The sequence below is a fragment of the Lepidothrix coronata genome, unplaced genomic scaffold (genome assembly GCF_001604755.1).
Source record: "Lepidothrix coronata isolate B3197 unplaced genomic scaffold, Lepidothrix_coronata-1.0 Scaffold305, whole genome shotgun sequence".
In the NCBI taxonomy this organism is placed as follows: Eukaryota; Metazoa; Chordata; class Aves; order Passeriformes; family Pipridae; genus Lepidothrix; species Lepidothrix coronata.
Genome location: NW_016690485.1, coordinates 344,206 through 371,376, shown reverse-complemented (window position 1 = coordinate 371,376; position 27,171 = coordinate 344,206). Strand labels below are relative to the sequence as shown.

At 54.2% G+C, this 27,171-nt stretch overlaps 1 protein-coding gene across 3 annotated transcripts in view; it reads left to right on the top strand.

Moving 5' to 3' along the window:
• The first annotated feature begins 791 nt into the window (after positions 1-791).
• The window catches only part of NUP98 (nucleoporin 98), a 32,203-nt gene continuing 5,823 nt past the window's right edge, over positions 792-27,171 (top strand). Inside the window, exons 1-26 of one of the 3 annotated variants that reach the window (XM_017837454.1) lie at positions 792-904; positions 3,295-3,398; positions 3,794-3,895; positions 4,083-4,259; positions 4,920-5,059; positions 6,579-6,686; positions 7,294-7,477; positions 8,336-8,499; positions 9,266-9,403; positions 9,981-10,068; positions 10,864-10,956; positions 11,312-11,452; positions 12,339-12,472; positions 13,230-13,417; positions 14,265-14,381; positions 15,432-15,727; positions 16,444-16,557; positions 17,284-17,422; positions 18,023-18,200; positions 18,680-18,844; positions 21,770-21,958; positions 22,984-23,134; positions 23,995-24,415; positions 25,234-25,463; positions 25,736-26,005; positions 26,879-27,036. In XM_017837454.1, coding sequence (XP_017692943.1) covers positions 3,326-3,398; positions 3,794-3,895; positions 4,083-4,259; positions 4,920-5,059; positions 6,579-6,686; positions 7,294-7,477; positions 8,336-8,499; positions 9,266-9,403; positions 9,981-10,068; positions 10,864-10,956; positions 11,312-11,452; positions 12,339-12,472; positions 13,230-13,417; positions 14,265-14,381; positions 15,432-15,727; positions 16,444-16,557; positions 17,284-17,422; positions 18,023-18,200; positions 18,680-18,844; positions 21,770-21,958; positions 22,984-23,134; positions 23,995-24,415; positions 25,234-25,463; positions 25,736-26,005; positions 26,879-27,036 — 4,158 coding nt within the window. In that variant the 5' untranslated portion in view covers positions 792-904; positions 3,295-3,325. Of the gene's footprint in view, positions 905-3,294; positions 3,399-3,793; positions 3,896-4,082; positions 4,260-4,919; positions 5,060-5,539; positions 5,865-6,578; positions 6,687-7,293; positions 7,478-8,335; positions 8,500-9,265; positions 9,404-9,980; positions 10,069-10,863; positions 10,957-11,311; positions 11,453-12,338; positions 12,473-13,229; positions 13,418-14,264; positions 14,382-15,431; positions 15,728-16,443; positions 16,558-17,283; positions 17,423-18,022; positions 18,201-18,679; positions 18,845-19,069; positions 19,301-21,769; positions 21,959-22,983; positions 23,135-23,994; positions 24,416-25,233; positions 25,464-25,735; positions 26,006-26,878; positions 27,037-27,171 lie in introns of those variants that run through there. The other 2 variants (XM_017837456.1, XM_017837457.1) reach the window with 2 other exon arrangements.

Sequence of the window (27,171 nt, the reverse complement as noted above, 5' to 3'; positions counted from 1 at the left end):
AAGTGGTCAGAATCCTTCCCTGGTGTGGTTCCATGGTTCCAAAACCCTTATGGCAAGGAGAGCTTGAGCAGGAAGAATTTCCAGAGCTTAGGGCTCCTGTGTGGATCTGTACTGGAAGGGGGCAAATGTTTCCCTGCCACCTGAATCCTGAAAATGAAACCTGGTGCAGGTTTTTCTTGGAAATGAGGTCCATGGGTGTTCCTGCAGCATGGAAGGACAGTCTTGGGTAGGGTCTGCTTGTGCCAGAGCAAACCCATGTTCCATGGAGGCTGGTTGGTGCTGCTGCTGAGTCTGCTCCCATTTTAGTGCCTCTTTGTTTGAATCAACTTTCTGATGGTTTGGAGGGAATTCCTTGGGCAGCCTCCTCTCAGGAGCATCGTTCCTTCCAAGGAGGCATCTTGGCCCCTTTGCTTTGGGCTCCCTTGGACACATTCCCAGCTGTAACACCGTGTTTTTGTCTGGCTGCTTTCCTTTAAGAAACAAAGAATCACATAATCCCAGATTGGTTTGGGTTGGAAGGGACCATAAAGGGACCATTTCATTCCACCCCCTGCCATGGGCAGGGACACCTCCCACTAGCCCAGGTTGCTCCAACCTGGCCTTGGACACTTCCAGGGATCCAGGGGCAGCCACAGCTTCTCTGGGCAACCTGGGCCAGGGCCTCCCCACCCTCNCTGCCCAATCAGCGCCCGAAGCGCCGGGCGACGGCCAATGGGCGGCGCGGGGAGGCGGGGCCGGGTGGCGCGCGGGGGTGGCCGGGAGTGCGCGCGCGGGCTGTGACGCAGCTGCGGCCCGGGGAGGCGGCGGAGGCACCGCGGGCCTGACCCGGCCCGACCGGCCCCGACCGACCCGGACCGGCCCCACGCAGCACCGCCGCTCCTCCGACACCGCACCGGCACCCGCGGTGAGCCCCCGCGCCGCCACGAACCGCCCCGCCCCGCCCTTTGCGCCGGGACACCGGCCGGGCCCCGAGAGGGAGGGGAGGAGGGAAGGGAGGCTGTGCGGGCAGGGCAAGGGCCGTGAGGGGACTGGGACCTCTCGGGGGGCACCCGCTGCCCTGCCCCGGCGGTCTCCGGGGAGCCGCCCCCCGCCCGCTCTCGGGGACTTTCCGGGGCTCTTTGCGGGTCTCGGGTGTTCTCCAGGGTATGGGAAGCGGCCCGGGGTGTCCCCGGGGTCGGGAGGTCACGGCAACCCCCTCTCTCTGCGGCAATTCTTTACAGCCCTGGTGGTTGGTTGTGAGTTAAAGCCGGGTCGAATAGTTGCGGTGTGAAGTTGCGTTAATGGGTGGTAGTTTAAAGCCACGTTAGTGAGCTGTGGCTTGAGGCCCCGGCGGTGACCGCGGTCCCGTCACGGGTGGCTCTCCGCGGGGCTGCCGGGGCTGCTGTTAACCTCGAATTGGAGCCCCTCGAGTGGGGGGTCCCTCCTCGGCCGGGGGTACAGTTCTATAAAACCCTGAGTCCAGAGCACTGAGTGCCACGGCCAGGCCTTCCTTGGACACCTCCAGGGGTGGGGACTCCACCAGGGAGTGCTCCCAGGGAACAAGGGGCAGGAGGAGAGGGAACGGCCTCCAGCTGTGCCAGGGGAGGCTCAGGTTGGACAGGAGGAGGAATTTCCTCCTGGAAAGGCTGCCCAGGGAGGTTTGGAGTGCCCAGCCCTGGAGGTGTCCCAGGAAGGCCTGGCCGTGGCACTCAGTGCTCTGGGCTGGGGGACAAGGTGGGGATGGGGCACAGGGGGGATCCATGGGCTGGGAGGGCTTTTCCAACCCCAATAATCCCATGGGAGAGGGTGAGGAGGGCTCAGTGTGGGTGCAGTGTTACTCTGGGGCTGCAGTGCTCTCCCAGGAGCAGCTCTTGGCTTGGGGGGCTCTGAGTGTTTGTCAGAGCAGCTTTTTCAGGCTTTTACTGAATTTCTCCTCCCTGTGCCTGAGGGAGTCTGTGAGGACTTGCTTGTGGGATTGGGGACACTCTTAACTCCCCAAAGTGTGAGGGAAGGCTGCCAGGAGCAGTTGGAGTTTACAGAAATCATCCCTCAGTTACTGTTTGTGGAACAGTCACAGACTCTCCTGAGCAGGAGGGGACTCCCAAGGATTTTCCAAGTCCTGGCCCTGCCCAGGACACCCCAGGCATCCCACCAGGAAGTGTGGGATGCTGGTTTGGTCTCTGGTTGTTCTGGGATGGGGGGAGGCTGCAGCTGCTCCCACTCTGCATTTGGCTGTTCCCAGAAGGTGCTATTGAGTTTGGGGAAACAAATCCTTGTAATTCCAAGGCTGAGCAGATGGATTTAGTGCTTTCCCTGCAGGAGGCTGTGCTGGGCACAGCCTGTGTGGTTCCTGAGCTGGGACTGGGGAGCTGCCAAACCTGGGCACAGGGAAAGGGGCACGTTTGGCTTTAGCTGCAGTTGTTGGTGTTGGGACAACGCTGCCTTGAGAGGGGGTTTGGGAATATTCTTGGGATGGGCTGTGTGGGAATTGCTGAGCTTCCTAGTTCTGCACTGCTGTGTGTCAGCTACACCTGCCAGGAGTTAACTGAGCTTTGAAGGGAATACTGGCATTTTTCTTTGGTGGATACTGGGATTTTTTTGGTGAATATGGGAATTTTTTATTGTTAATATGGCATTGTTTTGCCCAGTACTGGCGTTTTTTTGGGAATACTGTCATTCTCAGAGGTGGAGCTGCAGGCATTGGCCCCACTGTGGGAAAACACCACACACTCCCTGTCAGGATAGTGCTGGATTTGTTGACAAACTTAGGGACTGGGAGCAGAGTTTGTTCTTGTTTGTGATCAGGGAACAGGTCGGAGAGGGGCAGCCAGGGTTGTGCTGTCACTGAACTGGGGGGCTGGAAATGGAACTGGGCCCTGTGGGAATGGGGCAGAACTCTTGGGAACAGCAACCTGTGGGAAGTGGGGAGCAGAGGGAAGGTGCATTCCTGTCATCCTCCTGCAGTGCATTCCCACTTGTCACGTTTTAAGCAGTTGCCAAATAGGGTTGAACAGGAAAATCAGTCGTGGAAAGGCCTGGGAACGTTGTGGGAGCACAGTGTGGAAAGCAGAGCTGTGATTAGGGGCGACACCTCAGTGTTAGTGCCACCTCCTTACCTGTGCTGTCACTGGAATGTTGGTACCCTTGTCCCCCCGGGGTTCTGGCAGGGTAGGGATTGCTCAGTGTGCCCCAAACACGCTGCCATGGGTTCCATGGCTGAAGGATCCCGGTGGGATTGCTGCCCTCAGCCATGAGTGGGATGAAAAAGGAGTTTGCAGGATAAGCTTTCAATAAAACCTGAATTCTTCTTTTCAGGTCTTGGGAGAAGACCTGATCCATCCTGAAAATGTTCAACAAATCCTTTGGAGCTCCATTCGGAGGCAGCACTGGCTTTGGGACAACTTCAACTTTTGGGCAAAGTAAGTCAAACATGTCAGCTGAGTCGAAGGTGCTCTTTGGGGAGCTGTTCTTCCCTGGAGTGGAGCTCAGAGGGTCCTATGGAGGGGCTGATCCCTTGAGGGGTGGGATTAGGGAGCTGCCGAGCTCTCCAGCTCACTTGGATGGGGTTCAGGAGCCCAAGCCTTTAGTGTGGGGAGACAGCAGGATTCCATGGCTGCTGTTGAGTCTTCCTTTCCTAGAAAGAGAGAACTCAAGTGGAGGCTGTGGCGCTGGGGTTTGCTGGGATGGAAGCTGTCAGGACTGGGTTTGTTGGGAAGGCTGGGAAGGCAGAGCCGTGTCTCCCGGGGGTGTTTGGAGGAGCCCCCCGGAGGTGGCAGTGCAGGGGAGGGCAGGGCTCACCTGGCTGTACTTCCAGATGCCGGCTTTGGGACGACCAGCGGAGGGGCCTTCGGGGCCTCGGCCTTCGGCTCCAACAACAACACGGGAGGCCTGTTTGGGAGCACCCAGACAAAGCCAGGTACTGTGGGGCGTGGGGAGAGTGGGACAGGCCTGGAGGGGGGCAAGGGCAAGAAACCCAAACCGAGGAGCCAGCAACAAAACATGATCATGATGAACCGTGATCAAACGCCCTCCCAACCCTAAAACCCATCAGAACCCCCAGGCAAAGGAGGGTGTGGGTGTTTTACAGTGTTTTCTGTCCTCAGGCTTGTTTGGGTCGACGACCTTCAGCCAACCAGCCACATCCTCCACCAACACTGGCTTCGGCTTTGGGACATCCACGGGGACCTCCAACAGCCTCTTTGGAACCACCAGCACTGGTGGAGGCCTCTTCTCGTCCCAGAACAACGCCTTTGCTCAGAACAAACCGGCTGGCTTTGGGAGTGAGTGACACTGCCCCTCTCCCACTGGGGGAGAGCGCAGGGAGCTGGGTGTTCTGTGGGGCTGGGGGGTCTTCTCCTGAGGGGTACAGAGACATCCTGGTGTCCACAGCAGCCAAGGGCGAGCCTGACATGCTCCTGCATCTGGAGCTGTGATTCCAGCTGTAAATTTCAAAATAAGTTGCAAGAGGTGTTTGGCTGGAATTTTCTATTCTGAAACATCTCCTGGGGCTGTTTGATTTCGGGTTTTTATCCTGCTGTGGTGGAGCAGTTGCAGCATGAAATGCCTTTAAACTTTGCTGTAATTCCACAAAGCAAAAGCTGCTGCTTGTGGTAGCGCCTTCTGAGAAGAGAAATGGAACTTCACTGATTCTCTTTATTGTAAAATGATTGTGTCATTTTCTTCCTGCTTGTCAGGAGCACAAGGAAACTGGTTGCTGTGGTTTTTGTGGTGTTTCCTGGGGTGCTGAGTTAGGGGCACTTCTGCAGCAGAAAACTGCATTAGCAGCACAATCAGTTTCCAGGTCTGCTGTCACATTGTTTTTTCCAACTGTTTTTTCCACTTTCAAAGTATTTCATAATTTTAATAAATTATTGGGTTTAAGTTTTAAGCTTCAGGTTTGTTTTAATGGAGATGTTCTAATTTGCTTGTGTTTCCCTCAGACTTCGGTACGAGCACCAGCAGTGGGGGGCTCTTTGGGACCACCAACACCACCTCCAACCCCTTTGGGAGCACCTCTGGCTCCCTCTTCGGCCCCACCAGCTTCACTGCTGCTCCCACTGGCACGACTATTAAGTTCAATGTAAGTTCTGGTTTTCTTCTCAGCCTGTTCGCTGTGGGGAGCATGACATGCTGCAGGTATTGATGTGGTGTCTCGGTCACTGAGGTGAAAAAGTGAGGAGTTCAAATGCAGGTGTTCTCCAGTGGTGAGGAACTGCTGGAGTGGAAATAGGAGGTGTAATTAATTCCATAAACTAGGTTTGTTTTTCTCCTGGGCTTCACAAAGTTCTCAAACACTGTGAAATTCCAGACTTGCTGGGTTTAGAGCTGTGTTAATGCTGAAGGGGTAAAGCAGCTCTTAAAGCTGAGCCTTTGCAGGAAGTGCCATGGAATTCCAGGTGATCCATGGCAAATAAAGGTAAAAGACATTTTGGAATGGGTCAGAATCAGTGCAGTTCTCCCTGAGCCAGCCTGGCTTTGGGAATGGGACCTGGAATGTGAGGAGTGGTGCCCCATCCCCTTTGGGTGAGTTCCCTTTAAGGCAGGATTCAGTAACTGCTGGGAAGTTCTGTGGCAGTTGGACCTGGAGGGTGGCCCAGCAGAGAGGCCTTCCTGGACCTGGGGTAACTGGTGCCTGCTGGAAAGAGGGATTTTTTTCCCCCAGTTATTTGTTCGTGCAGATCTTGTCCCTCTTTGTTTTGGGGCTGAGCTGCTGTAAGGCTGAGCTCTGCTGCCTGGGGCAGAGCTGTTGCTGGCTGGCCTGGCTGGGCTGTGTGCCTTCAGAGCACTGGCAAAAGAGGGGGCAGTGAAATCCATGCAGAGCTCCAGGACTGGTGTCACAGACGGAGATAAGCTACTTTTGCAGTGAAACCGAAAGCAGAATTGCTGTGAGTTGTTTTGGGTGTTCCTGGGGTAAATTCCACTGTTGATTGTCACTGACACACCTGGGTGAGGCCTCAGCTGTGCAGATACACCTGGAATAGAAAACAGAGTCACAGACTGGGTTGGGTTGGGAGAGGCCTCAAAGTCCACCCCCTGCCATGGGCAGGGACACCTCCCAGCAGCCCAGGTTGCTCCAAGCCCTGTCCAGCCTGGCCACTTCCAGGGATCCAGGGACAGCCACAGCTTCTCTGGGCAACCTGTGCCAGGGCCTCCCCACCCTCCCAGGGAAGAATTCCCTCCCAGTATCCCACCTAGCCCTTCCCTCTGGCAGCGGGAAGCCATTCCCCCTTGTCCTGTCCCTCCATCCCTTGTCCCCAGTCCCTCTCCAGCTCTCCTGGAGCCCCTTTAGGCCCTGCAAGGGGCTCTCAGCTCTCCCTGGAGCCTTCTCTTCTCCAGGTGAACCCCCCCAGCTCTCCCATCCTGGCTCCAGAGCAGAGGGGCTCCAGCCCTGGGAGCCTCCTCTGGACCGGCTTCAGCAGTTCCATGTCTTTATCCTGGGAGTGCAGAGCTGGAGGCAGCACTGCAGGTGGGGTCTCACCTGAGCAGAGCAGAGCCTCAGGTCTGTGCTGAGGGTAGGATTTCCCAGGATCTGCAGGGAATGCTGACTGTGTTACCTCCAGTCTGGCTGGATGTTAACCCGAGTCCCTCCTTCCCCGCAGCCCCCGAACGGCACCGACACCATGGTGAAATCCGGCGTCAGCACCAACATCAACACCAAGCACCAGTGCATCACTGCCATGAAGGAGTATGAGAGCAAGTCCCTTGAGGTCAGTCTGGGGGGTCACACATCCCGGCCTTGCTTGGCTGTTGGTCAGCTTGGCTTAGCTTGGCATTTTTTGGACCATCGTTGTCTTCTGTGCTCATTAATGTGAGAGTATTAATGAACATTCAGTATCTGCATCGCACACGGGAGAGGTGTCCTCAAGTAAAACAGTTAATGCAACCCCACGTTAATTGCAGTTGGGTTTAAATGCTTAATGCAGGTTTGGAAGAGCTGAAATTCCATCTCGTCAGAAGGACACGGGATCCTGCTGGGAACAGTCCTGCCCTGCTGAGATAACGGCAGGATCCCAGACAAAACTCAGCTGTTTATTATAAACTGGTGTTCCCAAGGATTTCACCTGAAGCCTCCTCGTTGGGGTTGGTTTATTTGATCCTTCGAAACAGATCTATGGAAAAGATCTGAAAAAGCTCTTGGGAGCCAAATTGAAGCCCAAACGTGGATCTAAGTTCAGGTCCTGGTTTTGGGGTCCTTATTTTTAAAAATGTAGCTGTTGCAGCTTTTCTTGAACCTTCACCTTGGTGTAGGTTGAGTGCTGTGTGAATGTGCCAGAGAGACTTGTCCTGGGTAAAAAGAGCTGGATTTTCCTGCAGGAGCTCCGTTTGGAAGATTACCAGGCGAATCGGAAGGGGCCCTCGAATCCGGTGGGAGCAGGAGCAGCCACAAGCTTGTTTGGCTCTTCCACTGCCACATCCAGCACAGCCACGGGACTCTTTGGCTCTTCCACCACCAATACAGGCTTTTCCTATGGGCAGAATAAAACTGCCTTTGGAACCAGTAAGTACTGCCCAGCCCTGGATTGCTGTGACTGGATGTGCAGACATTCTGTTCAGCTGTAAAACTCTGGGGTGTGAGCTCAGAACTGCACTGCTTGTTCAGAGTTCACTGATGGGGCTCTTTGCCATAGAAATCTCTGTTTTCTTACTTGCCTTGGGAAAATTCAAACACCAGTTGGAATTTTATTAGTTTTGATGCAAACTGAAAGGTAAATAGATCACAGAATCCCTGAATGGTTTGGGTGGGAAGGGACCTTAAAGCCCATCCAGTGCCACCCCCTGCCATGGGCAAGGACACCTTCCACCAGCCCAGGTTGCTCCAAGCTCCGTCCAACCTGGCCTTGAACACTTCCAGGGATCCAGGGGCAGCCACAGCTTCTCTGGGCAGCCTGTGCCAGAGCCTCCCCACCCTCCCAGGGAAGGATTTCTTCCTAAGAATGGATATGTTTGTTTGTTGAGTTTGACTGTCAGCAGATCAAAATCCTCCAGACTGTAAGAATGGAAGTGGTTATGGGGTGACCAGTGACAGGACCCAGGGAAGGGCTGGAGCGGGGACAGGGCAGGCTCAGGGTGGATCTCAGGACAAGGTTCTTCCCCCAGAGGGTATTTGGGCACTGACCAGGCTCCCCAGGGCAGTGGGCACGGCCCCAAGACTGCCAGAGCTCCAGGAGGGTTTAGACAACGCTCTGAGGGACAGGGGGGAGTGTTGGGGTGTCCTGGGCAGGGCCAGGAGTGGACTGGGTGATCCTCAGGAGTCCCTCCCAGCTCAGGATATTCCATTCCTGTTTGCCTGTCCGAGGGTGGGCCCAGCTGGGTGTGGGTGAGCACTGAGGGTGTGTCCTGTCCTGCTGTGTCACAGGTACCACGGGCTTTGGCACGGGCACTACAGGGGGGCTCTTTGGGCAACCATCCCAGAGCACGAGCCTGTTCAACAAACCCTTCGGCCAGGCCACGACCACGCAGAACACCGGCTTCTCCTTCGGGGGCACCAGCACCCTGGGCCAGCCCAACACCAGCACCATGGTAAGAGGGGCTGAGCCTGGCTGGGCCACTGCTCCAGGGCACGGGGGAGCCTGTGGGACGGGGAGCCTGTGGGACAGGGCCTTCCCTCCCATTGCAGCCCAGCTGGGTGGAAGCAGGATGCCGAGCTGGGAATGCTGTGGCCAAGGGAGAGCCTCCTGCCAGTGAGGCTGTGTCAGGACAACGGGCAGCACTCAGCTGGGCACCACTAATGTGCCCGTTCCCTTCTCCAGGCACACTGCTCTCCAGCAGCTCTAGTGTTTCCATTCCTGTTCACACAGATAATAGAATTCCATGATTAACCTCCTGTGGGAATTCATTAACTGTTCTGGACTTCATGGTGACTAATGAGCAGCAGTCCTGGGCTCTTGTGACACAAAGATGCTGCACAGCTGTGACCTGTTGCATAACTAGGGACTTTAGTTCCAAAAATCCTATATCTGTTGTGAATTTGTTGTGACTTCTCCCAGAAAACCCTGTGAATTGTTTCTTTTCCATTTCCTTCACTCAGCCATGAGGAAATTCCAATATCCTTTAAAACTAAGAGCATAAATTCTTCAGGTTTTTTTTTTTTTAATTTCCTTTTTGTAACTTATTTCTTGGAGGAGGACTACAGCTTCTGGAATGCTCTTCCTCCCTCCTCTTCCCCCAGCACAAGGGCTAATGTACCATCATTTTACTGCCTGATTTTGTGTGTTGGATCTGTTACTGTCAGTGCTGGACTTGGAAAAGCCTTGGAGCGTGACCTTAACCTGGTTCCTGTTCATAGGGTCTCTTTGGGGTCACCCAGCCCTCGCAGCCTGGAGGCCTTTTTGGGACAGCTGCCAATACAAATGCTGGGACTGGATTTGGAACGGGAACGGGCCTTTTTGGACAAGCCAACACAGGATTTGGTGTTGGTGGTTCGGTATGTTTGTGCCTTACTAATGAAAGAGAGAAAACCAACCCCAGTCCTGTCCCGGGGCAGTGACCTCCATGAAAGGAGTGTTAGCTTAGGAGTTAAGATGCCAGAGATGCAAGAACAGGGTGGTTTGATGTAAACTGAAGGATAAACATGTGTAATAGAGCCATTTTTTTAACGAGTGATGTGTGGAGGGATGAAAACAGCAGGAGAGGCCGAGGCTCTCAGTGCCTGTGTGGCACCAAGGCTTCCTCAGCGCAGGGCTGGAATTCCAGCTTGGAAGTTGTGGTGATGCCTGAACCAAAAATGAACTTGAGTCATGATATTCAGTCATTTTGGTTCCGGTGGAGTGAAATCACAGAATCACTGGGGTTGGAAAAGACCCTTAAGCCCCTCGAGTCCAACCCTGGGAGTTGGTTTTGGGAGGTGCATGTGGCTTGTGATACCCCCCGGCTCGTGGGAGGCTGTGTGGGCTCAGTTGTGCTTGGCCTTAGTTCTGCCTCCTTGCCTGCAGCCAAACACCAATACAACTCCTGCAATATCAGCCTGCCAGGTTTCTAAATTCCTTTTCTTTTCCCTTCAGACCCTCTTTGGGAACAAGCCTGCTGGATTTGGAGCCACCACGACCAGCGCGCCGTCGTTCGGAACCACCACGGGCGGTGGGCTCTTCGGTAACAAACCCCCCTCCAGACCCTGCCACCTGGGGAGCAGGGAAAAACAGTGGGAATTCAGTCATTTCAACCTGTCCTGCTTATACCACCCCCCTGGCTGTGAGCAGCACGTGCTCAGGGATCGAGAGTGTTAAAGGTGCAGGGAAATGTGGTGGGTGCTGGTTTGTACCTTGGCTCTTGTGGAACAACCTGAGGCAGAAGGTTAAGTACCTTAAGTGGTTAAGTACCACGGTTTGGTGAGTCCCTAAGAGAAGGTGGAGTCTGTGGTGGCCAGGAGGGACAATGGGATCCTGAGATACATCAGGAAGAACACTGAACGTGATACCATGTTGGATTTGTGGTGCCCATCGCAGCAGTTTGAACTGTGTCCTTGAGCTGTGCTTGTGCAAATCAGAATTCCCACCTGCTCTGTGGTGGGAGTCACAGAAATGGGTGTGTGGTATGAACAGTGTCAAGTAGGCTTTGTTCCTTCCAGGCAGTTGAAGAAAATACAGTTTACTCTGTTGCCAGATCAGCACCATCCCATCAGCTCTGGCTTTCAGTAATACCTTGGAGTATGTAGCAAACTGAAAAGCTTAGGAAGGCAAACCAGCATTTTTCAGTGCCATTTTTAGTGTTATATTCATAACTTCAGTATGTTTATTGCCACTGAAATCCCTCTTTGCTGCTTGTCAGTTTAACCTCACACAAGGAGTGTGAGATTTGCCCTTGACTGTGGCAGGGCTCTTCGCTTTTTTAATTTAAACGCTTGGGTTTAGTTTCACTTCTAATCAGCTGCTCGTTCTGTTCTTGAAGGTTTTGGTGCCAACACTGCTGGAAATAGTTTGTTTGGAAATAAGCCTGCAACTGGGACTCTGGGAACTGGACTTGGAACAGGGTTTGGAACAGGTAAGAGTTTCCCAGCTCATCTCTTCCCAACCTAAGCCCAGTCATCAGACTGCAGTGCTGATCCAGCCTGGGGATTGCCTGTAACTGTAGGAAAGGCTGTGAAGGCTTCAAGCCAGGGATCCCAGTTTCAGAGCTTGTTAACTCAGTGCTAATGACCTATTAGAAACTGGGCAGCACTGGTGGAACTGGTGAGGTGCTCTGTGTTCAGACCCTCTGGTCTGATCCCGTGATCCTGCGTGTAGCATCCATGGACATGGGCAATGCTTCCTGCGGTTCAATAAGGAACTGATTCTTTGCTGTGCTTGTAAGTTTGCCACAGTGTCACAGTCGGTGACATTCACCTCTCCTGTCACAGCTCTGGGGGCAGGACAGACGTCCTTGTTCGGAAACACCCAGCCCAAGCTGGGGGGAACGCTGGGAACGGGAGCGTTTGGAGCGCCGGGATTCAACACCTCCACAGCCACTCTGGGCTTTGGGGCCCCTCAGCCTGCTGTAGGTGAGTGTCCCTGAACCCAGCTGCTGCTTCCTGCCTTGTGTCCCGTGTGCCTGAACACAGGAGCACACCTCACCCAAAGGCTTTGGGGTGACAGAACATCTTGGAGGCCCCTTCTGTCCTCAGGAGCAGTGGAGACTGTGTTAATGACCTGGTTTGGTTTTTTGTTTTTTTTTTTTTTTTACTAATTATATGTATATTTTTAAGTAATTCCAAGTCGCTTAAGCTTTGTTTTCAAGATTACTGACATTTCCTATCACTGGATTTGGGCAGCAAGAGTAGATGCTTACAAAAAAATAGGGAAATGCAGCATTGGCTTCTTCAGTAATTCTGGATAGGAGGGACCTGGAGGGACTTGGGCCACTGGGAACATAAATAAGATCCATTAGTCTCCACCTCTTGACTTGTTGCAGACCCTGACAGTAAACTGTTGTTCCTGAGAGTGGTTTTGTTGTTCTTTAGGAATGCACAGATTCGCTCTGGTTTTTTTGGAATTAGAATTAAGCCGCTCTTGGTGGCTCGAACGCTTCACTGCGAGCACTTAGAGCATTTTAATGGGAGTTAAAATTAGATACTAGAAGATGGAGAGACAAAATTAAGAGTGCCTTGTAGAGAGGACCTTTAAGTTTGGTTGCTGTAGCAGCAGTGCAAAAATTCTGCATGAAATATTTGCCCTGCCCAGCCTTTCAGAAGCCAGCTGGACTAGCTGAGTATTTTGGCAGGCCAGGCTCTTCCACTGCCCTGTAGCTCTCCATACCCTCAGCTCTTCGCCCATGGGAGCTTAGGGAACGTGGTTGCACACTGTGGAGGAGGAGGTGCTGTGGCAGACGTCCCTGCCTGCCCTGGTTCAGCAGCAGGGCTGTAAAGCTGCAGTGCTGTTGTCTTGCAGCCCTGACAGACCCCAACGCCTCGGCGGCCCAGCAGGCTGTCCTGCAGCAGCACCTCAACAGCCTCACCTACTCCCCCTTCGGAGACTCCCCGCTCTTCAGAAACCCCATGTCCGACCCAAAGAAGAAAGAGGAGGTAAGAGCACAACACATTGAACTCATTTGTGGGGCAGAGTTGAAGTTACTTTGGTTTGTGTTCACTGTCCTCACTTGAATGCACAGGGAGCAGCGAAATAAGTTGCTCTCTGTGTTCTCCTGGTGGTGCAGTGCCTTTTGACCCTCTCCAAGACACAAACTGCTTTATCTTGCTCCAGTGGAAGGTTCCCTGCCTGTGGCAGGGGAGTTGGAGCTGGATGATCTTTATAGTCCCTTCCAACCCAAACCATTCCATGACTTCCTCCTTTTGCCTGCAGCAGAACCTTGCCTTTGGAGTTCTTGTGCTCACTGCTGCTGGTTGGGAATAAAGATGGGTAGTTGCTAATGCTTGGAATAATTCTAGAGCTGTGCTTGAGCTTTGCTTAGGACATCTCTGAGAGTCTCTGACAAACCTTTCCCTGCTGGCTTGTTTAAAATACAACAAACCAAACACTTTTCAGGTTTTTGAAGTGTTAGGGGAGGTTGTAAGTGGCTGCTTCCCCAGGGCAGATTCCAGGGGCTGGAGATGGGTCCTGCCTGGCAGCTGGAGCCCAGCACAGGGCCTGGGGGGCACATAGATCCAGGCTGATGGATGGGGCTGTTCCTGGAGACCTCCTACCTGAGTTTGTTTATTGCTTCCCCCGTGACTTCTCATCCCCTTTGCGTTTCCAGGCCCTGGGCTGGAGCACCTTCCAGCCATCCCCAAACCTTCACAGCACGTGCTCTGGCAGTTCCAACTCTCCCTGTTTCTGTTTCAGAGGCTGAAGCCAACCAACCCAGCAGCCCAGAAAGCCCTGACAACACCCACTCACTACAAGCTGACCCCCCGGCCGGCGACCCGGGTGCGGCCCAAGGCCCTGCAGTCGTCGGGATCCGCCAAGTCCAAGCTCTTCGACGGGCTGGACGACGACGAGCCCTCCCTGTCCAACGGGGCCTTCATGCCAAAGTCAGTGTCTCTGGGGCAGGGCTGGGAACCTTCTCGTCAGGCCGAGTAAACTCCTGTGGAGTTTGCTAAATCCTGTCATTTCGTGCCCTGGTTCAAATAGGAATAGGGATGGCGAGTTTTCTGTAAGACTTGAATAGAACTGTGTTCTGCAGAGGAGGTGAAAAAGTTCAGCTTAAACTGTTAAGGCCCAATAAGCTGTAAAATGAGGTCAGCCCACAATGGGAGCAAAGCTCCTATGAAATCAAGTAGGAATTCTTACCAGGAAAGCTTGCACAGGGTAATACTCCCTCCTCCTGCACTAAGTGTCACCAGGTTTGCTGCTGCCCTCAGCAAGGAGGCACATTTCTGGTGGGTTTATCCCAGCCCTGGTTCTGTTTCAGATCCACACATGTTTCTGTGAGGAATAAATTGTGGATCTGCCCAAGTGAACCTTTTGGGTTCAATCTTCTGGGGCATCAGTGACAATCAAAGAAAAAAGGGGTTTGGAAAGCTTTGGAGTTTAGTAAAAACAAAGAGCACAAAGTAGACTGACCCTGCAGTAAAATGAACCTGCACCTGTGGGCAGACCTGTGCCTCTGGAAAAATGATTTGAAAAACAGGGAACCCAGTGGTTTGGTGAGCTTGGGCTTTGAGACTTTCAACTTGTGCATTTTACACCTACCCATAAACCAAAGCCTTGAATGGAATTCCAGAAAGAGTTTTGGTATCTCCAACAGGACACTTGATATGTCCTGAGTGTGGGAACAGGTCCTAGAGCTGGTTCTGGTCCATCTGAATTAAGCATGAAATGTGTATTTATGCAGTGGATAGATCCAAATGCCCATGTGTCGGTGTGTTTTGTTTTCAGGAAGAGCATCAAGAAGCTGGTTCTGAAGAACCTCAACAGCAGCAGCCTGTTCTCCCCCGTGAGCCGTGAGAACGAGGACCTGGCGTCCCCGTCCGAGTACCCCGAGAACGGGGACAGGTGTGTCATCACCTCGGGGTTTGTCCTCAGCAGGAGTCAGCCTGGTGCTGCCTCTGGTACCGCTGGAGAACAGGGAGTTCTTCTCAGGGCTGTCACCTTAGCTGGTCACTGGCAGCAACTGACCTGCTGGGACATTCATTTCCTCCTGAATGAACTCTGTGTCATTGCTGTGTGGCACTGCCAGGTCATCCTACCCAACATCAGGGGCAGTGGAGCAACTTGTTTTTCTGGATGAGTCTCTCTTCATTCCCTGTAGTGAACAACTAGGACATTCCTTGAGCTAAGTGCTAAACCTTTAAGGTCCCTTCTCCCCTCAGGGGAGAAGAACCTTTTGTGGTTAGTCCTCAGTGATGTGGGAATTGCAGGGAAGCTCCACTTATCCTGACATCTCATGTTTCTATTTTCTGCACATGTATTTTGTATAGATTAAAGAGAGGAGCCTCTAAGGCTCCCCCAAAACCAGAATTCCAACCTCCTCTAAAAACCTCTGGCCATAGTTCAGCTGAACTCTGGTTTTCCTTTGGGTTCTTTTAATCAGAGGCTGAAAAAAAACTCCTAAGCAGCTCAACATGTTGATTTTATTGAAAGCTCCCAGAAGTAAGAACTGATGTGGGAGTGGGGTCACCCTGGCCCTGCACTGGGCAGTTCCTCGGGGGCAGAGGGGTTGGGAGCTGTACACGCCCCTTTGAAGCCTCTGTTCCAGACTGAGTGCCCGTGTCACCCAGGCTCTGCTCACAGGGCATGTGCTTCAGTTCCCAGCCACCGTGGGGCCCCTCTCCCGGTCTCACCAGTGTCGTGCTGGGAGCCCCAGGTGACAGAAGGCAGAGGTTGTCAAGCAGGGGTGGAGGGAAGGGGAACAATCCCTGATTCTGCAGTTCAGGTCATCCTGCTGGCTTTTTATGTGGCTAGGCAGCAGAAGTTTAATCATAGGATATCCTGAGTTGGAAGGGACCCACGGGGATCATCCAGGTCCAACTCCCGGCCCTCCACAGGAACGTTGGCCCAGGCCCCCCAGGACTAAATAATCCCACGTTGCCCTTCATTTCCCAGGTTCTTCCTGTCGGTGCCCCCCGAGGAGAACCACCGGCCGGACGGGGAGCGCGAGGAGGAGGAGGCGCACGAGGTGACCCGGTTTTACACCAACCCCATCGCCAAGCCCATCCCGCAGAGCCTGGAGGGCGGCGGGCACAAGGGGCAGCCCGTGGACGACACCATCGTGGCGCTGAACATGCGGGCGGCGCTGCGCAACGGGCTGGAGGGCAGCAGCGAGGACGCCTCCTGCCAGGAGGACTCCCTGCAGGACGAGCCCGAGGAGCCCGAGACCCTGCACCACCTGCACCCTGCAGGTGGGCACTCCGGGGCAGGGCAGCGTCCTCTGCGGCTTCTCTGCTCCCTTGCACCCTCAGCTTTCTCTGGTTTCCCTCCTCTTTTCTCCAGAACACAAATCCTGCTCTCCACTCTCCTGCCTAGTGCAGAAATTTAACCTGCTGAGTCAATGAGCGTTTAAATTTTATCCCCCGGTTTTATGTCACGCGTGTTGGGGTTTTTTTAAACTCACGAGAAGGGAAAAGATTTGTTCATCCTTTCAAGTAATTCATGGCATGTAATGAGACTGGCAGGTGATGTGCTCAAAAGAGATGTTTTCAGACATTTTGTAGGTGCCAAAAGCTATTGGGAAATTTAAAGATCGTTAGACAAATTAATAGAAGAACAATTGGAGCCTCTTAAATGTAAAAGAAGCTGCAGCTTGGTCAGCAGGTGCTCAAGGCCCCAGGCTGTTAAAGCTGCACTTGCATCTTTCTCCCTGCCCACCTTTTCCCCTTTCTTTGCACTCCTGCTCTCTGACAGGTGGCTGGGCTGGAAGAACCTGCCAGAGCACTGACTCAAATGTGCTCTGAAGCCTTGGAATGAAGGTGTTCTAGTGCCTGTTGGCTTTTAGTGCACTTAATATCAGTTCCTCTGAGGCTTCCAGTTGTTCAGGCTGGCAAAAGAAACTGGATGAGACTCTGAGAATGTTGGTAACTTGCTGCCAGCCTTGTTCTCAGGGAATGTTCTCTTGCAGGGATTGTTCTGACACGAGCTGGCTACTACACCATCCCCTCCATGGAGGAGCTGGCCAGGTTCACCAACGACAGGAACGAATGTATCGTGACAGACTTCACCATAGGCCGCAAAGGTGAGACCCCCCAGCCTGCCCAGGGGCTCCTCCTTCATCCAGGGAGTCCTAAAGCTGCAGAACCCAAGTGCCAAAGCCTCAGGCTGATTGTAACCAGGGGCCTTGGCTTTGGGAGCAGTTTGCATGGAAGTGGTGTGGGATTTTAGGGGAGAATAAATCACAGAATCAAAGACTGGTTTGGGTTGGAAGGGACCTTAAAGCCCATCTCATTCTATGGGCAGGGACACCTTCCACCAGCCCAGGTTGCTCCAAGCCCCATCCAGCCTGGCCTTGGACACTTCCAGGGATCCAGGGGCAGCCACAGCTTCTCTGGGCAACCTGGGCCAGGGCCTCACCACCCTCAGAGCCAGGAATTCCTTCCCAATATCCCATCTAACCCTGCCCTCTGGCAGTGGGAAGCCATTTCTCCTTGTCCTGTCCCTCCAGACCCTTGTCCAAAGTCCCTCTCCAACTCTTCTGGAGCCCCTCTAGATCCTGGCAGGGGTTTTAAGGTCTCCCTGGAGCCTTCTCCTCTCCAGGCTGGACACCTCCTGCTCTCACAGCCTGAAATAATGGTGTTGAAGTGGATAATGCTTCTTCAGGATTTCCTCACTGGGAAGGAATCGTCACTTGGACTTTGCCCTGGATTCAGGACAGGGCTGGGTGAAGCAGGGGCAGCACAGCAGGAACGGGGGTTCTCTGGCACATGACTTCTCACAAATTGTGACATTTTGGTTGGTTCTGCAGGTTATGGATCAATTTACTTTGAAGGAGAAGTAAATCTAACAAACCTAAATCTGGATGAGATCGTTCATATCCGGAGAAAAGAAGTCATTGTTTACCCTGACGACGAGAGAAAACCACCCATTGGGGAAGGTTTAAATAGGTAGGTGTTAAATAAGGCTGATTTTTAAAATCCTGCCAGGCTGCTGTGTTTGCAGGTGGGGACCAGGACATCTTGGTCCAAGTTGTGCATTCAGCATGTAGTGTTACAGCTGTGGGAGACTTGCACATTTCTGAACCAGAAATTGGGTTTAAAAGTTGCTTTGAGCTCACCTGTCCCGTGCTGAGCTCACCTGTCCTGTTCTCACCTGTCCTGCTTTGAGCTAAGCTGAGCTCACCTGTCCCGTTCTCACCTGTCCCACTCTGAGCTGAGCTGAGCTCGCCTGTCCCACTCTGAGCTGAGCTGCTCTCACCTGTCCCACTCTGAGCTGAGCTGAGCTCGCCTGTCCCACTCTGAGCTGAGCTGAGCTCGCCTGTCCCACTCTGAGCTGAGCTGAGCTCACCCGTCCAGGTCTCCCCTGTCCAGGTCTCCCCTGTCCGGGTCTCCCCTGTCCGGGTCTCCCCTGTCCGGGTCTCCCCTGTCCGGGTCTCCCCTGTCCAGGTCTCCCCTGTCCAGGTCTCCCCTGTCCCGGTCCCAGCTCCCCTCTCTCCTGAGCAGCTTTCCCTCAGCCCCCCGTGCCCTGACGTTTTGCCCCTGTGCCAGGCGGGCCGAGGTGACCCTGGACGGGGTGTGGCCCACGGACAAGACGTCGCGGTGCCTGATCAAGAGCCCGGAGCGGCTGGCGGAGATGAACTACGAGGGCCGGCTGGAGGCCGTGTCCCGCAAGCAGGGCGCCCGCTTCAAGGAGTACCGCCCCGAGACCGGCTCCTGGGTGTTCAAGGTGAGGGGGGACAGAGCCGGGCAACACCACAGGAGGCTGAGGATGGGCTGTCCTGAGAGTTTATAATTCACATTGGCTGAACTTCTGACAGCTCTCTCAGGTCCCTCAGCCGTGGGGAGAACCGTCCTCACCAGCTGTCTCCCCATCCCTGGAGGTGTCCAGGACCGGGTTGGACAGGGCTTGGAGCAGCCTGGGCTAGTGGAAGGTTTCCCTGCCCTTGGAATAATATGAGCTTTAAGGTCCCTCTGAACCCAAACGAGCCTGGGGTTCTGTGATCACAACTGTGGCCTCAGACCTGCCTACAGGTGGTTTTGGTCTATAGAGAGGCCGAACTTGTTGCAGGTGTCACAGCTGTATATGTTGAAACACCTGCATGGGCAGGGGACAGTTACACCTGCTTGTTGTCCAGGCCTTCCAGAAATGGGTGCCTGAAACCTCTGTTCCAAGCTGTGACACGTTTGTCCTTCTCCTTAACACAGGTAGCACACTTTTCCAAGTATGGCTTACAAGATTCAGATGAGGAAGAAGAAGATCATCCTTCCAAAGTGGACACCAAGAAGTTAAAGACCACCCCTGTGCCACCCCCAGGGCACCTGCCGCCCCAGCAGATGGCCCTGAACGGCAAACCAGCACCCCCGGCTCAGGTAGAAGGAGGACAGTGACTAAAGGGGGTTGGAAACGTGGCATTTGGAGAGTAGCTGGTGCCTGGGAAGGGGTGGTTGGAGTATCCTGGAATCCAGAGAGTGAAACCTTACACAAACTCTTCTGAACTCTGGCTGAGTGTTTGCATGTTGTTTTTCATGGAGATACTTGACGTTTCATACTGAGAATGGGCGTGGGGAGGCTTTCAACCCTTGTTTCTTGTTCAGATTCTAGTGTGAGTTTGGCAGCTTTGCACCACTTCTGGAAGAACCCTTGTTTTTGTGACTATTAAACACACGCTCTGTAATGCCAACGCCTGCTGCCTGCCTGGAGAGTGATGCTGTGCATTCAGTTGCTTCTGCCATCATTAGTGTGCAAGACTCTCTGCTTCTTATTTGAAGAACGTGCTCTGTTTTTATTAAAAAACCTGCCTTTTTTAAGGCTGGTTACATGCTGGATTTGTAAATGTCTCTGTGTTGGATGTGACAGCTCCTAAAGCTTTGCAAAACATCCTCAGTGCTGGGCCCCTCTTACACAGAGCAGGCAGAGTTGGATCCAGTTCACTGGGAACAGGAGCTGGGTGTGCCCAGGTGGCCAATGGCCCCTGGGCTGTGCCAGCCCCAGTGTGGGCACAGCCCAGGGCAGGGATTGTCCCCTGTGCTGGCACTGCTGAGGGACCTCCAGAGCTGTGTCCAGTTCTGGAACCTCACAAGAGAGACACTGAGGGGCTGGAGCATGTGCAGGGGAGGGAACGGAGCTGGGAAGGGGCTGGAGCAGCAGGAGGGGCTGAGGGAGCTGGGGGGGCTCAGCCTGGAGAAAAGGAGGCTCAGGGGGGACCTTCTGGCTCTGCAACCCCCTGACAGGAGGGGGGAGCCGGGGGGGGTCGGGCTCTGCTGCCAGGGAACAAGGGACAGGAGGAGAGGGAACGGCCTCCAGCTGTGCCAGGGGAGGCTCAGGTCGGATATTGGGAAAATTCCTCATGGAAAGGCCTGTGCAGCCCTGGCAGTGATGACTCACGTTCCTGGAAGGATTTAACAGCCATGTGGATGTGGCACTTGGGGACATGGGTTAACAGTGGCCTTGGCAGTGCTGGGGAACAGATGGGCTCAGAAGCTTTTCCAACCTCCAGGATTTTGTGTTTGTAACATAGAATTTTTTTCCTGATATTCCTGAACCTCTGCTGGCCACTTGTGTGGTAGGAGGACACAGGTCTCCAGGCAGGTTGGAAGGGCCCTGGGGCTCCTGGTCACTGTCCAGCAGTGCCAGCAGCTCTGCCCCCCGGGCAGGACCTCCTGCTGCTGGGACAGACCAGGTGAGCTGCCACCTCGGCTCTGGACCTGCAGTGGAGAATCCCAGAGTGGTGCCCAGCTGCTGTTCTAACCCTCCTCTGGGCCCTGGGCTAATTAACACCTTGATCATCGTGCTGCTGGATAGATCCTTAATGACTTGTGTTCTGAGCTGCACTCAGGGCTGTCCCACAGCCTCACTGCAGCTCCCCTTCCTGCTTCCTGGTCACACTGATGGCACCAGAGCGGAGGTTTGAAACTCTCAGAAATACTGGGAGTATCTCTGATATGTTCAAACCTGTCTTACACATTCCAGTGTACTTAAAAACCCCTCTTGGTTCATTAACCTCTCTGACTTGCATACCATTAACTCAGGTTTCAATTTCTGAAAATAGGAAAAATATCATTTTGTTTCCCAAACCCCTGAGAAACAACACAGCATGGCTTGAAACTTGCCAAACTCTTGGTGTAGAACATGCCTGAAAAAAATACTATTTGGGCTGTAGGAAGCATTTAGGATCCAGGCTTGGGGTTTTTCTTGTCTTCCCTCGCTAACTTGAATATTAATGAATTGATTAATGTTGCAAGGGAGTGGTTACACGGGGACCTGCTGCATTAAAGCCCAATGAAGGGAGCAGTGAAACTTGGGTGTTTGTAACCATATTTTGACTTGTAAATCTGTCCCACGTGCTGGGCCATGCTCACATTCCGGGTCTGCCACTCACTTTTGTCTTTACAGCCCCCCCCAGTCTGATTTTTATCTGCCTCAGCTCAGACCCTCCATCCCATTTCCTACCTAATCCTACTGAGCTAAGCACAGCCTCGTGAATATGCTCCTTAATTCCTGAGCAGGATTCCAGGGCACTCCTTGCCTCGGTTTCTCCACTCCTCTGTTTGCATCACTTCAGTGGTCTGTACTGTGTTTTTCCTGGGAACTGAGGAAGCTGGAAGCATGAGGCTTTCCCAGGACATGTAGCTGAGCCATGGGATGGTTAAACAGGAGCCAAACCAGTACTCTGGAGCTCAGGCCCCAGTCAGTGAGCTGGGCAGAGGTACAGGCATAACAGTGGTCAGAGTTAGCCATGGAATCATGGAGTGGTTTGGGTTGGAGGGACCTTAAAGCTCATCCAGTCCCACCCCCTGCCACTATCCCAGGCTGCTCCAAGTCTCGTCCAGCCTGGCCTTGGACACTTCCAGGGATCCAGGGGCAGCCACAACCTGTGCCAGGGCCTCCCCACCCTCACAGTAACGGCTGAAAGTTGAGTTCTTTGTGGAATGCAGACTCCTTGATTTGAATTTGTGCTGCATGGGATGGGCTCTGGGGGAGAAAAGGAGGAAGGCAGGACAAACAGAGCTCTCCCTTCGCTGGGAACATGAGAACTGGAAGGCTGAAGAACAGTTTCCAAAACTGAATGGCAGAACTGGGTAAACTCCAGGAGGGCACCTCTAAGCTGAGACTGCTTCTTCCGTGTCACTGGCACACCCTGGAGGTTCTGTGTGTCCACCCCTGACCTTGGTGTGGAGCCCTGGCACCCCCAGGGAACGCTCGGCTGCACTTGCAGGTGATTCCTGGGACTCTGAGGTGCTCTGTCCTGGCAGGGGTGTGACCCAGGGTGTGTGACGTGGCCTCTGTATCCACAGCCCCTGGAGCTGGAGCAGCTGGGCAGGGTGGTGGAGCTGGACAGCGACATGGCAGACATCACCCAGGAGCAGCCCCAGGAGCAGCCCCAGGAGCCCTTTGGGGAGGACAGCCTGGCCGAGGAGCAGGAGGCCGTGCCCGCCTCCACCCACATCGCCTCCACCCACGGCATCAACCCCTACGTCCTGCAGGTCAGTGTCCTGCCAGCCCCTCCAGGGCGGGAGCTGGGGGAGCCAGCACTTCTCCAGGGCTGCATTTGCCTCCCCCAGTGTGTTTGTGTGTCAGCTTGTAATGAACTGTGCCTCACTCCTGGAGTGGGACTGAACTTACCAGGGCTCTGTTCTGTGGGAAACCTCGGAGACATGGAAAGCTCAGTGCTGAAGGAACACTCACCTTAAAGCCAGAACTCCAGTTTAACTCTGGAGTGTGGGCAGTGGGATAAGCTGAGCTAATGGCAGACTTGGCCTTGGGCCCAGCTGGTGGAGAACAAGGGGTTGGGATAACTGGTCTTGACTTGGGGCTTGTTGTTCGTGCTTGTATTTCATAGAATCCCAGACTGGTGTGGGTGGGAAGGGACCTTAGAGCCCATCCAGTGCCATGGGCAGGGACACCTTCCACCAGCCCAGGGTGCTCCAAGCCCTGTCCAACCTGGCCTGGGACACTTCCAGGGATCCAGGGGCAGCCACAGCTTCTCTGGGCAACTGTGCCAGGGCCTCCCCACCCTCACAGGGAAGGATTCTTTCCCAATATCCCATCTAACCCTGCCCTCTGGCAGTGGGAAGCCATTCCCCCTTGTCCTCTCCCTCCAGGCCTTTGTAATTTCCTGGAAGGAGAGTGCTGTGAACACTCCTGTGCTTCTACCTATGATAACAAATAGTCCTGAAGTTCTTCCTTAAGCTGAAAAACAAGCGGACAGAGCTAAGATCTAAGAAATCAGGATTATTTTGGGATGTCACTCCCTTCCCTAACAAGTCCACAGTTTAACTAGTTTAACAAGTCCATAGTTTAACTAGTAGTTGTAAAACCCTGTCATCAGGTGACATCCTGAGCTGTGCCTCCACTGTTTCTTGGAATATTTGCATCCATGAGTGTGTTGTTTGGTCATGTGCTGCATGTGGGAGTTATTTTGGGTGGGAAGAGCTATTTTGATGAGCTCAGGGAACTGCTGCAGTGAGAGGGATTGCTGATGTGCTGCCTTGGCTTCCCACGTCCTCAGATCATGAAAGCTTCCTTGCTTGCTGATGACGACGACCTGGATTTGATCCTGGATTATCCTGGGAAGCAGCCTGTCAAAGTGGACACTTCCCAAGAGATCTGCTCTCCAAGGCTGCCCATTTCAAAATCACAAGGGCAGAAAAGACACTCAGGTACGGTGAGAAACCACAGATTGTGTGAAGAAAGAGCTGAGTTTCAACATGAACTGGCAAAGTCACAGGATCTGCAGCAGTTCCTGTCTGCCACTCCTTCCTCCTCTGTTCATTCCCTGCTCCAGTGCCTGGAGCACCTCCCTCTCCTCCTTTGACACTTGCACTGCTCTTTTCACAGTTTGTCTTTGGTTTTGTTTGCTTTTTTTTTTAACCTGCCCCTGTGGGTTTTAATATCTCACAGAGGCACCAACAACTTTGCAGCTTAGTTTGGAGGTGCCATGAGCTCCCTGGGTGGGCTCAGGGGGAGCCAGCACGGGGCAGACCCTGCCAGAGCCCCCACTGCCCAAACCTTGTCCCTCACACCCAGTGCATCCACTAACTGGTGCTTTCCATAGGAATATTGGCAAATCCCTCTGGTAACAAGCATGGAGATGCTTCCTAGTTGAGGAAACCCATTAATTCAGATGGGTTAATTAATTCAAAGCCCATTTGATTTAAAGGGACAGACCTGAGGTGTGCCTGTGGGTTCAGTGTCAGCCCTGCTAATCAGTTCTCCCCCGCCTTCTGTTCTGATGTCTTAATTCTGGCATTAAATTGGTGACTCCTTTGGGAACTGCTGGTTGTGGGTGAGGCTGTCCCTGTCCTGTTCCTGGGAACACCCCACGTGTTCCTTTGGCTCAGGGGGGTCTGTGGGTCTCAGCACTGCAGTCACACTTAGCCCTGAGCTGCCCTCACACCCTGTTATCCAAACACTTCCACTGGCTGCTCCAGGAGCCCTGGAACACCTTGAGAAGGGCAGAACTGTCCCCATGACACACGACTGCCCCTCCACTGAAACTCTTCCCGCTTCTCCCTGCCAGTTGCTGGGCTGCTGCAATCCCGGTTTGCCAGCGTCCTTTTCCAGCCGCCGGGCGCTGCCGTGCCAGATGCCAAGGGCCGCAGGACTTTGGGCAGCCCCCCCCCCGGGGCCCTGTGGTCAGCAGTGTCCCCGCTGGCCGCCGCATTCTCCGTGCCCCCGGCGGTGCCCGAGGTGCAGGTGAGGACGGTGGGTGCCCGCAGGCAGCGGGGCCTCGTCCCTCTGGAGCGCTCCATCACCTACGGCAAAGGGAAGCTCCTGATGGACATGGGACTCTTCATGGGGCGCTCCTTCCGCGTGGGCTGGGGCCCCAACTGGACGCTGGTCAATTGTGGAGATCAGTTGAGTGGGTCAAGTGAAACAGAAGATCCTCAGTGTGAGCCTGTGGAATACGGATTCCTGCCGACTCCCGTGGCTCCCAAATCGTGAGTAGTGCTTTCCCTCGGGGGGATCTGACATGCTCCTCGTGTTTGACAGAATCCTGGTGGCAGGTCAGTGTTCCTTCTGACATGCAGGAGTGGTGCAAGATTGTGTTTGCCATGGAGATCTTCATGTCCCTTGGCCACAAAAAGTTGGGTGTCAAGTTTGGGAATACCTTAGTAAGAGGAGTCATTTTTTTACCAAATAAATAGCACTGTCACCCAGGAAAAGGTTAAAGAGAAAGTTTAAAGTTGTCCCTGTTGGTTCTCCCTGAGGACACCTGCCCTACCTAAGGAAGTTGTTCACCTTCTGAATTCCCAGCTGCCTTCAGTTCTGCCTGTACATCCAGCAGCACACAGACCTTGCTGGGTCTCCACACCTGGACTGGAATACAGCTACGTGTCCCACCACTTAAGTGCTCCAGACAGCTTGTCTGGGTGTTCTCCAGCATATCTGAAGTGCTGAGGGAATGAGCTGTGGTAAAGGTGTGCTCGTTGCCTTTGGAGAGCTCAGCGAGGTTTATTGGCCAAATCACAGAATCACAGGAGGTTATGGTTGGGAGGGACCTTAAAGACTTGTTTTTAACAGCTAAACATCTTTCTGTATCGCCTGCCACGGGCAGGGACATCTTCCATTAGACCAGGTGGTTCAGGATCCCAAAGCCTGGTTCCAAGCCCCAGACTCTGTCACCAGGATTTCCATACCTGGCTGTTGGCCTTGGATTATGTTTTACTGTCATTGTGTTAATTAGGATGAGTTGCCCCAATTGCATGGAGAATATTCAGAACATTTGCTACTTGTTTTATCTTCTTTTTCCTGCCAGACTCACAGAATCCCCTTTCAAGGTTCATGTGGAAAAGCTGAGCTTGGAACAACGGAAGATGGACAGGGACAAGGAGCTGTATCTCACCCCTCTGGAGATAAAGCTGAAGCACAGCACTGTCCATATGGATGAGCCCTGTCCTCTCCTGGCCCCCAACCCTGGAGTCTCTGCCATCCACGAGTATGCTGACTGGGCCAGGAAGGCATCCGAGGATCCTGCTGTGGCAGAGAGTGAGTATGGAACGATTCTTTTCACAGAATCAACGAGGTTGGAAAAGCCCTCCCAGCCCATGGAATCCCTCCTGTGCCCCATCCCCACCTTGTCCCCCAGCCCAGAGCACTGAGTGCCACGGCCAGGCCTTCCTGGGACACCTCCAGGGCTGGGCACTCCAAACCTCCCTGGGCAGCCCCTGACAAACACTGGGGTGGTGAACCCTGCGGGCTCCTCCTCACGAGAGCCCTCTCACACAGTGTTCCCCGCTGACGCCGCTGTGTGTCCCCAGGCGTGGTGAAGCACTGGTGCCTGGCCTGGACGCTGTGCGAGGCCGTGTGGGGGCGGCTGCAGGAGCTGGAGGCGCGGCTGGAGGAGCCCAGCGAGTACGTGCTGGCGCTGGAGCGGCGCCGAGCCTTCTCCCGCTGGCTGGCACAGACCGCGGCCGCTCGCATCGACCACGAGGTGGCCCTGGCCCGGCACGGCAGCCACGTCGAGGCCGTCTTCAGCTGCCTCACGGGCAAGAGGATCGGGGAGGCCTGCAGGCTGGCACAGCAGGCGGGTGAGCACCCCAGAGCCGGGCACTGGGGAGGGGCGGGGAGGGGGGCACGGGGAGGGGTTGTGCACAGGGAGGGGGTGCACTTGGGGAGCTGAGAGTCACTGGATACTCTCCATGTGGAGTGTTCCCTTGGCAGTGGCCACAGCATCATGGAATGGTTTGGGTTGGGAGGGACCTTAAAGCCCATCCAGTGCCACCCCTGCCATGGGCAGGGACACCTTCCACCAGCCCAGGTTGCTCCAAGCCCCGTCCAACCTGGCCTTGAAGATTAGGTGAGGGCTGCTGCTGGAGTCCCTGGTTTCATTCACTACCTCTGTCAGCTTCCTCCAGTTAGGAAGTGCTGCTGGATTGCACTTGGAACTAGAGTTTTCCACAGTCCCCCCTTTGAATTTTTAATGAATGTTCTTTTTAATTGAGCTTCTGTTCAGCCACTTCACACTTGGTTTAAAAATGTGTATTCTCAGACCCTTCTGGCAGGTTTCATCCTGGTCTGTTATGTCAGCTGACATTTTCAACTTCATTTGTCTCCTTTGGGAACTCTGTCCTTCCTGTTCCTCTGTCTCCTCCCCTGCCCCTGTTTTCTCCCACATGTTTATGGAGAGGTTTGTTTAATAAGAAGTATTGGGGTTGTGGACTTGTCATCCCTTGAAGCACTCAAGGCCAGGTTGGACGGGGCCTGGAGCAACCTGGGCTAGTGGAAGGTGTCCCTGGCCATGGCAGGGGGTGGCACTGGATGGGCTTTAGGATCCCTTCCAACCCAAACCAGTCCGGGAATGTAAATTGTGCCCACACCCCAACTCCAGCTCCCCCAGCTCCAGAGGAGATGGCCGTGCCAGCAGCAGGGAGGAGGCTGTAGCTGGTGCTGTGTTCCCACAGGTGACCACCGGCTGGCCCTGCTGCTGTCACAGCTGGCGGGCAGCCAGCCCGTGCGGGACCTGCTGACCATGCAGCTGGTGGACTGGCACCGCCTGCACTCCGACCGCTTCATCCAGGAGGAGCGGCTGCGCATCTTCGCCCTGCTCGCGGGGAAACCGGTCAGTGGGGCCTGGGTGGGCAGTGGGGCCTGGGCGGTCAGTGGGGCCTGGATGGTCAGTGGGGCCTGAATGGTCAGTGGGGCCTGAATGGTCAGTGGGGCCTGGATGGTCAGTGGGGCCTGGATGGTCAGTGGG